Source organism: Pelodiscus sinensis, chromosome 1, assembly GCF_052426305.1.
Source record: "Pelodiscus sinensis isolate ZL-2025 chromosome 1, ASM5242630v1, whole genome shotgun sequence".
Classification (NCBI taxonomy): Eukaryota; Metazoa; Chordata; order Testudines; family Trionychidae; genus Pelodiscus; species Pelodiscus sinensis.
In genome coordinates this window covers 132906236-132917302 of record NC_143052.1, presented here as the reverse complement: position 1 = coordinate 132917302, position 11067 = coordinate 132906236, and the positions used below count along the sequence as shown (strand labels likewise).

The 11067-nt window shown below is 48.4% G+C and overlaps 1 protein-coding gene across 6 annotated transcripts in view; it reads right to left on the bottom strand.

Moving 5' to 3' along the window:
* ARHGEF5 (Rho guanine nucleotide exchange factor 5) overlaps positions 1-11067 on the bottom strand; it is a 52486-nt gene that overhangs the window by 2153 nt on the left and 39266 nt on the right. For all 6 annotated transcript variants that reach the window (XM_089771428.1, XM_014576050.4, XM_075901550.2 and 3 more), the window contains 7 exons: positions 8053-8182; positions 6427-6501; positions 2967-3056; positions 2343-2497; positions 1445-1606; positions 668-738; positions 121-225 (listed from right to left, as the gene is read on the bottom strand). In XM_089771428.1, coding sequence (XP_089627554.1) covers positions 121-225; positions 668-738; positions 1445-1606; positions 2343-2497; positions 2967-3056; positions 6427-6501; positions 8053-8182 — 788 coding nt within the window. The remainder of the gene's footprint in view (positions 1-120; positions 226-667; positions 739-1444; positions 1607-2342; positions 2498-2966; positions 3057-6426; positions 6502-8052; positions 8183-11067) is intronic.

Sequence of the window (11067 nt, the reverse complement as noted above, 5' to 3'; positions counted from 1 at the left end):
AGAGAGCCCCCTTCCATCCGTAATATAGCCTGATGAACCTGTCATCAAAAAGATACCCTAATACAGCTCAGTTCTCACCTCTTCCTCCCACCCAGGAAGATCACCACTGATTCCACTCACCATCATTGCTGTTCTGCATGACCATGATGATATCTGCTTTCTCCAGGGCCAGTTCATCATTCTCCCGAGCTTTGTATGTCCGTATGCACTGAACCTGAGGTGAGTCTAAGTGAGAGAAGGGTGCAGAGTGTGAGGTGGGAGAGGGATTGCCAAGTATGAGGTATCATGTTCTCTCCCAGGGAGGAAGAAAGAGAGGGGCAGGCACAACACCTGAGGGGCGAAGGAGACATAATTAGGGTGCAGCCTAGTACCTGAAAAGTGGGGAGGTGGAAGTGTGCTCCTGTTAGGGGTAAGGCTGTGGAGGGGATGGGAAAGGTACAGACTGAAGGCATCGTTGGGAGATCACGGGGGGGGGGGGTGTGGAAGGGGGGTAAGAGTGTCAAGTTTGATGATTGTAAAATAAGTGAAGGGGAGGATGAATGCTCCTCTTGGGAGTCACTTGTTACCAAGGGCCATGTTACCTTAGTATCTCCCTCCTTACTGGTTCATAACTCTGCCCCCAAGGCAAGTCCTCCCACCCATCCCTACAATGCCTAAGCAGTCTCACCAGGGCTTTCCAAGAGATCTGGTTCTCCTTGTGGTGGCGCAAGAGCGGAGATCCACCGCAGCTTCTCACTGCTAGAAAACATCAAAATACAGATGCTGGGAGAGAGGAGTGGAGCAGCCAGGGATTGGAGAAAAGTGTCTGCCACCACCTCTTGAGGAAAACAGAAGGGTTAGTGAGACTCTGAGGCAAAGTGGAGGAGGGAAGGGAAGTGGGTTGAAAAACAAAATTTCCCACATATTGTGGGTGAATAGCCCAGGCATGGTGTTAGGAGCTTGAGATATCTGCCTGGCTAGTTTGATAGGGTAACTGAGAAGAGGGTGGGGAAAGAGTTATTGGGTACAGGACAGGATGGAGAAAGATGGATCAGAGAATGGAATTAAGGCGGTCAAGATGACAGGGAGTAAGATAGTTGGAAAATGGGGTGGGAGATGTGCAACTTCATTATAATAGTGTCTTCTGAATCACAGAAGCAGCGGGGCGTGTTTGGAATCAAGGCAGCTGAGAGAGGTACAGGGTAGAGATGTAGAAATTAAAAAACCCACGAACTGTGTAACCGATTAGATTTCAGTCAGTTACATGGTTAAATGCCCCCAGTGGCTTCTAGACTCACAGGCACCCAGCGGTGACATAGAGTTTAACCGCGAAGGTTAACCATTGAGCTAATGATTATCAGCTAACCATTTAATCCCTCTAACATCCCTAGATGAGAGTTTTGGCAACTGCAACCATGTCTATAAGTGGGGTCAGGAGTCAGTGGGAATAATGTCTGGCTCTTACTGTGTCTCTGTGCGGAAGAGGAATTCCACTCTTTTCCCCTGGTTGTTCTTAAGTAGAAAAAGGCGGAAAATGTTTTTGTTTGTCCCATGCAGCTTCATCTCACACTTCTCCCCACGCACATCTGAAAATGCAGCATGATCAAACACAACAAAGCGCCCATTCCTAAAGGGGAAGAGAGGGAGAATTAGAGAAACTGTGTTAGCTTTAAAAGTGACTTACTCAGGTTAAAGCATTGGGTTTGGGCCTTTTCTTGCTGCCTTGATAGGTCAAGAAGACTTAACAGGCATGGGGAGGGGTTTCTACCTTAAATATGTTAAGTCTCATCTTCCCTGGTTTTTTTGCTAGAGGTCTCTTTGGATGACCAGAGAATTGGAACAGGATTTTTCTTAGCCCTCTAGGGATGGGGCAGGAGTATTTCAATCTTTCAGGCAATTTTTCCTTCCAAGTTTTCATCAGAATCTGGTTAAATATATTTTACAACTAATACAAAAAGTCAGAACCAAAGAATCGCTTTTCCTCAATTATTCTGGTTTCAGCTTCTTGTCATGCCATATTCCCATTGGCTCTCAGGTCTCCATAAAGTCCTTAAGCAAAAACAGGTTGGGGGAGAAATGCTGTAGCCTTTAATAAAACTAAACTGAATTAAATTGTGCTGTGAAGTAGGGGAAGCAAGATATGTAGAATGACATAAGAATGTGGTAATTAAGAGTTTGGAAGTGAAGGCACTGCATAATAAAGTTTGCAGGCTCTTCATGTAATATAAGATTGCTCAATTGAGTAATCTACCCAATAAAGGTTGTTGTGTGATGGGGAAGAGATGCTGTATCACCAACATTCCCACCCCTTTCTGGATTCAAAAGTAAGGAGATCTGTGAGAGGTGAAGTCTGAGGGACTCACTCCCTGGGCCGGGACAGGAGCAGGCGGTCATTGAAGAGGTGCAGGTAGATGGGGCGGGTGCTGAGTTTCCACTTGGCGCTTAAACTGCTGAAATCCAGTGCCATCAGCTCACCACACTTCACCAGCCGCCTTGATTGTGAGACCAGTGGGAATATCTGTAGGAGAGGGAAGAACGCCATGATCAGAAAAGCCACTGGAGTTGCTGCATCGGAGCTGGAGTTTACCTGGAACCCTGATGAAAACATAAGATGAGATTGCTCTCATCTCCCCTCCTTTTTGGTGGCAAGTCATGACCTGAGTCTGCTTCTTCCAGCTCCAGGGCAAGGGAAATGTTTCCCCTGCCTCTTCTTGTCCCTGGCGTAATTCAGTGGAGTAAACCCCAAGATCAGCTTTCATTCCCTTCTTTGTACAGGAGTGAGGTGCTGAGTAGATGTACGATAGTGGGTCAGGTTACTGAGCAAGGGGGCAAGTGTCTCACCTTGCACTGCAGCTCTGTTTTCTGAGTGATCTATATTAGGTCATCCATGTGGAGAGGGTGGACAGAGGGCGTAGTGATGGGTGAGTGGCGCGGGGCCAGGGTAGTAGGGAAAACTAAAATAAAAATCAGAGTGGGTCAGTTCTCACCTTGCACTCAAAATCAATCTTTTGTCTTAAGTAGATCAACTCCTCAGTGCTCTTCATGCGCTGGACATTCTCATTGCAATCCTTTATGAGCTGCAGAGAGGAAGAAGAGAGAGGTTGTTGGGAGTGGATACAATAGATGTAGGTGGCACAAAATTCAGAACTCTTTCTCCCAGAAGCTTATTTTCCCAAGTGCGGATGCTGTGCTTTCTCAGCCAAACAACTTTTCCTCCCTGGGGGGGAGGAGGGAGGAGGAAGGTATTGTCCCTGACAGAGTTTTGCTCTGAGCAAGGTGTGTTGCCCCTCATGTCTCCATTAGTGCAACCTCCTTGTGTTTGGTTTTGACAAATCTAGGCCTGTCCTGTTTGTAGCTGTTAAAAATATTGCTGCAAGGAGCACTCTCCTAGCCTGTTGTTTTGACCACGACACCCCTTGCTCTGCCTGGCTGCACTGGCACTCCCTTCTGTGTCATGTCAGACCTAAGCTACTTGTATTCTACATGAAAAGCCTTTCACGGCCTTTCTCCACCTGAGCCTCCATCATGCTACTACCCATCATTCGGTCTCAAAGGGTCAGCTTCTGCCTCTGGCTACCAGCCTCTGTTGGCTACTAGTTACATTTTCGAACAAACACCTTCAGACTTGAGTTTTGCAAATGTTTAGTCTGCCCACTATCCATGTTCAAATCCCACCTTTGTTAGCGATGCCTACAAAAAAAATCAACAAGGGGTAGGCTGCCGGCATATAAAGATCACAGGCTATCATGTGAACCACTAGTGTTTCTTTGTACTCCAATCTCTTGTCTCCTGCTTATATTTAGTTCTAGCACCATACATGTTTCAAGCTGTCAGCCCTGTCTTTGTACAGCACCTGTCATGAAGGGCTCTTTGGTGCTAGGATAATACCGGGATCTGTGGGAAGTAGTGAATGCTTCAAAATACTATTATTTCTTGGAAGTCTGGTCAAGTCACTGATTAGCTGGGAGCAATACTTCCTACAGGCAACATGTCAGGCATACAGAAAACTGAAATGTTATGAGATAATACATAACCACCAACCCCCATGGTTCCGACTTGGCTCCTCCTCCACTAAATTGTGGTCCCTCTCCCCACTTCAGGAAGATGCTCTTCAGCAGTATAGAGATGTCTAATGGGATTGAAACCCAGCAGCCGCTAACAGTGCGTAGCAATGTGGATTTACAGAAGGGAGCAACATGCCAACTGGCAAGACTAGCTCAAGTACAATCTACGACCCACTTTGCTCCAGGGTGTGTGACGGTGGTCTCCAACCTTCTTGTGCTGACGATCACTTTCTGAATTTTAACAGCATCCCAAGCAAGATCTACCCCACCTCTTCCCCAAAGCCTTGCCCCATTCACTACACCTCCCCCTCCCCCGCATTGCTCACTGTCCCCCACACACTCTCACTTTCACTGGGCTGGGGCAGGGGGTTGGGATTTGGCAGGGGGTGAGGGCTCTGGGCTGGGTCTGAGGGGTTTGCAGTGTGGTAGGGGGCTCTGGCCTGAACCTGGGGTAGGGGCGTGGGTTATAGGAGGGGGTATGGGGTGCTGGCTCTGGGGGAGTGCTTAGGGCTGGTGCTTGGGGTACAGGGGCATATAGGGTGCTGGCTGTGGGAGGGGGCTGTGGTTGGAGTGTGGCCTCCCAATGAGTGGCACTTACTGCAGGTGGCTCCCAGTTGACAGCACAGTGAGACTAAGGCCAGCTCTGTCTGCCTTGGCCCCATGCTGCTCCCAGAAGAGGCCAACAGGCCCCTTGGTCTTGGGGGAGTGGGAGGCAGAGGGCACGTGGCTTCATGTGCTGTCCCTCTCTGCTGGCACCATCCCTTGGGCCACAGTTCCCGGCCCATGGCAGCTGCAGGAGGCAGTGCTTGCAGGCAGGAGCAGCGTGCAGAGTCTCCTGTCCCCTACCTCCCCTCCACATACAAGGAGTTGTGGGGCCTCAGGGCCATGCTGGCTGCTTCTGGGAATGGGCCAGCAGCATGTCACCAGAGTCGGCCAGCAGCCTGCCTTAGCAGCAGTCCTGCTCCACCCCCAGAGTTCATGACCGACTGGGAGGCTCTCCAGGATTGACCAGTCCATCACAATTGACCAACTGGTGACCACCAGAGCGTGATGTTCTTCCCCACACCCAGCTGTCCCAAATTCCTGTACTCTAGATGCTGTGCTGTGGGAGACTCACTTCTATGAGACTTGGGAAGGGGAGGGATTGTATAGCAAGCCATGCACCAAAACTGATCTGAGTAGTTGAGGAGGGGCAGGGGGGCAAATACCTGCAGTGACAAGGGTGGCATCATGATCCCTCCAACACAAATTATTGCCCTGTTTATCATGTTTATTACTATAGTGACCAACCAGGAGCAGAACCCTTTTGTGCCAGGCATGGTGTGAACAGGAATTACCAGACAGCCCTGCCCACAGAAGCTTCAGTCTAAACAGAAAAAAGGTCGGGAAAAGAGAAACCACATACAGATTGATTGTGTGAGTGGTACATTAATGCCATGATTTTTGGGGTGTCTATGAGACAGATATAGGAGTTTCCTGCAGTAGCCTTGAAAAGCCCTTATTTTGAATGAAGTATCTTTGGAATTCATTACATTTTTGTCGTAGAATTGTGTGCAACTTTTCTAGGGGGGAGATGTGACCAGCATTATAAGCTTCCAAGCTTTAGACAATATGCCAGACAAGAAAGCCTTTGGGACAAGCAAAGTTGAAAGGGTTTCTTAGGAAGTATTTGGGAGGAGGTGAATGCAAATTCCCATCTCTGGACCCAGCCCTTTGAAGCTGTGCCATAGGAAGAAACCCATTGTCTGGTGATTACCTATTCTTGGAACAGAGATATCAAAGCTACAAGCTGCAAAAAGAGAAACTTATAGTTCAGAAAAAGCTCCCCCATGAATTTAACAACTAATGCTTTCGCATCAGGCCTACTGAGATGTTCTCCTGCAAGTCAGACTTTGGTGCAGGCAGGGCCCTGTGCATCCTGGGAAAACTCTGGTCAGGAGGGAGAGAGCTTTGGGTTCTCCTCCCGAGAGAGGGTGCCCTTGCTAGACCACAGGTGCAGTTACTGCGATGTAGGTTTCTGTTTAAATCCACTGGGATAAATGAAAGACAAAGGGAGTGAACAGCCAATCAGCACATAGGAGAGAGAGCCCAGAACAAAAACTAAAGAAACTTATCTGTCATCATTCATGTCCAGCAGCCCCTTGCTTAAATTACTTCAGCAGGGACTGTGCTAGCCTCAGTCTCTGGCTAGTTCTTGCCCTTGGGCTCCCTGCTTACCCCTGAGGAGCATGTGGTACAGATGAGCAGTAAGATCATGTGAGCATTTCAGTCTGTCCCTGATAGAAGTTCCATGCTGCTGGGAATCCCTGCAGCCATTGGGTTCACTACCTACAGCTGTGTTGGCTATGGCACTGCTAGTGGAGAGTGGGCTAGTGCCCCTTACCTTCTCAAGTGCATCATAAGCCTGTGTGGCCTGCACTTCTTCATCAGACTCAGGAGGGGTCCTCTTCAATATGTTCTGCAGAACAAGCACAAGCAGGGTCTCAGAACAGAGGCCAAGAGAATTGACCCCAAGGACAAAAGAAAAGGGCGTGTAGATATGGGGGAGGCAGGGACAAGGAAACAACAGGATGAGCAATGGGCAGGGGGCCAGGAGAACCAATGAACACAGGAATCTGAATGTGTAACCCACCCACCTCCTGGGCGTGGTGTTCTGTCCTATCTAGTGACACTGAGACCACTTAGAGAGACAGAGAGGCATCTGATGAAGTGGGTTTTGCCCACCAAAGCTCATGATTCTATATACTTTGGTTAGTCTCTATGGCTGTGTCCAGACTCAGGGGTTTTTTCGGGAAAAGTAGCCTTTTCCCGAAAAAACTTCCCCTGCGTCCAGACTCAAGCCGCGTTCTTTCGAAATAATTTCGAAAGAACGCGGCTTTTCTTTCGATGGCGGTAAACCTCGTTTCACGAGGAAGAACGCCTTCTTTCGAAAGTTCCTCTTTCGAAAGAAGGCGTTCTTCAATGTAAATAGGGCTTCCTCGAAAGAGAGCATCCAGACTCGCTGGGTGCTCTCTTTCGAAAAAGCGGATTGCTCTTTCGAAAGATCCGCCTGCAGTCTAGACGCGATCTTTTGAAAGAGGCTCTTTCGAAAGAAGCCTGCAGTCTAGACATAGCCTATGGTGCCACAGGGCCGCTCTTAGTTTTGAAAGAGAGATTGGTGAGTCTGCACTGCAGCCTTAGTAAGCTAAGAGCCATGCCGCTTTCAGCTCATGTGGTAGAGGCTCATACTTTTAGTTTCAGAGGTCCCATATTCGATCCTGCACGCTGACAACTGGGGTCCCTTCCTGTTACATGTGCTACTCCCATCTTTGCAGGTGTAGTACTAGACTTATCTATCACAAGCAGGACCAGTCCTAACCAATTGGTGGCCCCAGGTGATTGCCAGATGGTTTTAAAAAAATACTGGACAAAAATTTGACAAACAAAAATCCGCTGGGGAAAATTTGTTGAGCAAAAAAAAAAAACCAGCTCTGCTGACAGCCCCTTGAAAATGGCAGCCCCAAGCGACCACCCAGCTCACCCCCTAAGACTGGCTCTGATCACACACAATAACTTCTGTAGGGGGAAATTAACTCTAGTCATGGCACAAAACTTCCTAGGTACAAAAATATGGTTCTTATTTGTCCAAGATGTCTTTTGTCTGTCCACGAGTAGGCATGCTGAACACCACACTGGGACTCTGTATGGTATACTGGCTCCTGTTTGCTTCTGAGTGCAGCTAAAGGTATTTTTAAAACTTTGGCTGAGCATGAAGAACTCCTAAACTCTAGATGGGAAGGGTCTAACATTTCTAATATAGCCTGCTTTGGTGTCAGAGCAACTGTCAAAAATGATCACAGCCATGCTAGGCAGGCCATTGAACAGGCAAACTTCCCCCCCTGTTCCCCTCAGCTCTTTTTTCTTTCCCTATCTGCCCCTGGACAGGTTTCCTGGGCAGTGACCTGTGTTTGTGCAGTGGGGGAGGAGCTAACCTTGTAGCTGGATTGTTCTGTGGCCACAGCGCTGTTACCTGTAGGAGGAGTTTGAGTCGGGTGATGCGTTGGAAGGGGAGGATAAGGAAGGATTTGAGGGAGAGGCGCTGGCACACTGGGTCACTCTCCAGTCTCTCCAGGACTTGCTGGAACCGTGTATTTCCATTCCTGCCAGCGAGAGAGAGAGAGAGAGAGAGGGATGTCTAGGAGTTGCACAGAATAGCAGAGCAGTGGCGCCTTCCACAAGGGGAGAGGCAGGATCAGAGACTGACTTGATCAAGTAGCAGAGCCAGCTGCTTGTACCTTGGAAGCAGCTCCTTCCCTGCAGGAGAAACGATCTGAACCCTTCTGCTGGGGAAGAGGCAGTGTGCAGGCTGGCCCTTTGGGAACTGACCTCTCAGCAGGGTGGCAGTGAGAAAGCCATAGGTATTGACACCGTGAGTGCTCCTGGATTGGTGCATCCACCCAGAAAAAATGGTGGGTGCTCCCACTAGCAGCTCCCTACCAGAACCTCCCCCTCCCCCAGCACCTCCTTCCCACCGGTAGACCCTGACCATCTGTGTGCCTCCCTCTGGCTACCTGTACTTCCACAGATCAGATGTTTTGTTATATCAGGAGGTGCTGTGGGAGGAGGGGGGAGAAATGAAGACACCACTTGCTCTGGGAGGGGGCAGAACTGGGTGGCATGGGAGCAGAGCAAGGATGGGAAGAAAGGTGTGGGTGGAACCTTGGGGGTAGGTGTGGAGCAGGTGTGGGGCCTGGGAGGGCACGCCACAGGGGAGATTAGATACTCAGCATCAGTGGTGCCACATGGATCTAGTTCCTTCCCGAGATGAATGGTCATGCTGAGTCAGACCAGTTGTCCAACAGGCCCAGTATTCTAATTCTGACAATGGCCAGAACAAGAGGTGCCGGGGGGAATGCATAGAAGAGAGTATGAGGGAGTGACCCATACTGTCTTTGCCTCCTGGCTTCCGGTGGTGAGAGGCTATGGGTTGCCCCATAGCCACATTTCTGACCATCTTGGCTAATAGTCACTTATGGACCTATCCTCTGCAAATGTACCTACTACTTTTTTTAATCCAGTTATACTTTTGGCCATCATAGCATCCCATGGCAATGAGTTCCACAGTTTGCTGCATTTCTCACCCTAGCTGGGGATCATGGGGGCAGACGAACCTGGACCTGCCCCAGCTTGGAGATGTGCACTCTTCTCCTGGTTGTGATCACTGGATCTACAGTGGCCATGGAGAGGTGCTTCTCACCTGGCCCCAAATTGCTACAGTGAAAGAGGACTGAAGTAGTCCTCTCTCCCGAGGGCAGCCTGCATACCGAACCCTCATATCCATCCCAGAGCAATGATTTAAATGAAGAAAAAACAAAAAAAATGAATTGAATTAAAGACCCAAGCAATGCCGGGTAGATCTTCTAGTATATTTATACAGTAGTTTTATGAGATTGTTTCATGTTCTATTCCTTTCTTAATAGTTCCCAACATTGTTAGCCTTTGTGACTGCTGCTGGTCACAGAGCTGAAGTTTGCAGAGAACTATCAATGGTGACTCCAAGATCTTTCTTGAGTGGTAGCAGCTAATTTAGACCCCACCATTATACATGTGTCATTGGGATAATATTTTCTATTGTGAATTACTTTGCACTTATCAATGTTGAATGTCATCTGCCATTTTAAGTATCAGAGGGGTGGCCGTATTAGTCTGAATCTGCAAAAGCGACAAGGAGTCCTATGGCACCTTACAGACTAACAGATTTATTGGAGCATAAGCTTTCTTCACCAAGCATTCTTGAAACTACAATACCTGCCCGAAGAAGTCAGGAAACAGATTAACAGAGTCAGACGTGTACCGAGAAGCCTCCTACTGCAAGACAAGCCCAACAAATAAACCACTAGCCATCACCTACAGTCATCAGCTAAAACCTCTCCAACGCATCATCAGTGATCTACAACCCATCCTGGACAATGATCCCTCACTTTCACAGGTTTTGGGAGGCAGGCCAGTCCTTGCGCACAGACAACCCGCCAACCTGAAGCAAATTCTCACCAGCAACTATACACCACACCACAGTAACTCTAACTCAGAAACCAACAAACCTTGGTGCCAACCCTGCTCATGTATCTACACCAGCGACACCATCATAGGACTTAATCAGATCAGCCACACCATCACGGGTTCATTCACCTGCACATCTACCAAAGTAATATACGCTATCATGTGCCAGCAATGCCCCTCTGCTATATACATCGGCCAAACAGGACAGTCCCTACGTAAAAGAATAAATGGACACAAATCAGAGATCAGGAATGGTAATATGCAAAAACCTGTAGAACACTTCAGTCTCCCTGGACACACAGTAGCGGATTTAAAGGTAGCCATTCTCAACAAAAAATCTTCAAAGAGAAATTGCTGAACTACAGTTCATCTGCAAATTTGACACCATCACTTTAGGATTAAACAAAGACTGTGAATGGCTAGCCAAATACAAAAGCAGTTTCTCCTCTCTTGGGGTTCACACCTCCAGATCGGCTGCTAGAAGTGGGCCTCATGCTCCCTGACTGAATTGACCTCGTTATCTCTAGCCTTACTCTTGATTGGTACTCTTTTCTTATGCCTGTATTTTTATACCTGCTTCTGGAATTTCCACTACATGCATCTGACGAAGTGGGTCTTAAGCTTATGCTCCAATAAATCTGTTAATCTATAAGGTGCCACAGGACTCCTCGTCGCATCTGCCATTTTGTTGTCCAGTCTCCCAGTTTGTGACATCCTGGGTAACGCTTCACAGTCAACTTTGGACTTCACTATCTTGAATAATGTATCGTCTGCACACTTTGCCACTTCCCTGTTCACTGCCTCTTTTGCTGGGCAAGAGAAGCAGTCCCCTGGTGAGATGGAGCCCTTTGGAATGGGGAGGCTTTTCCTGATGGGGGAATAGCCACATTCCAATTCCCCCCTCAATGGGTAGGTTGCTTCCACAGTGGTAACGTTGGTGTTTCTGCTTTGTCCCGCAAGGGGCTCTGATACTTAGCAGAATCAG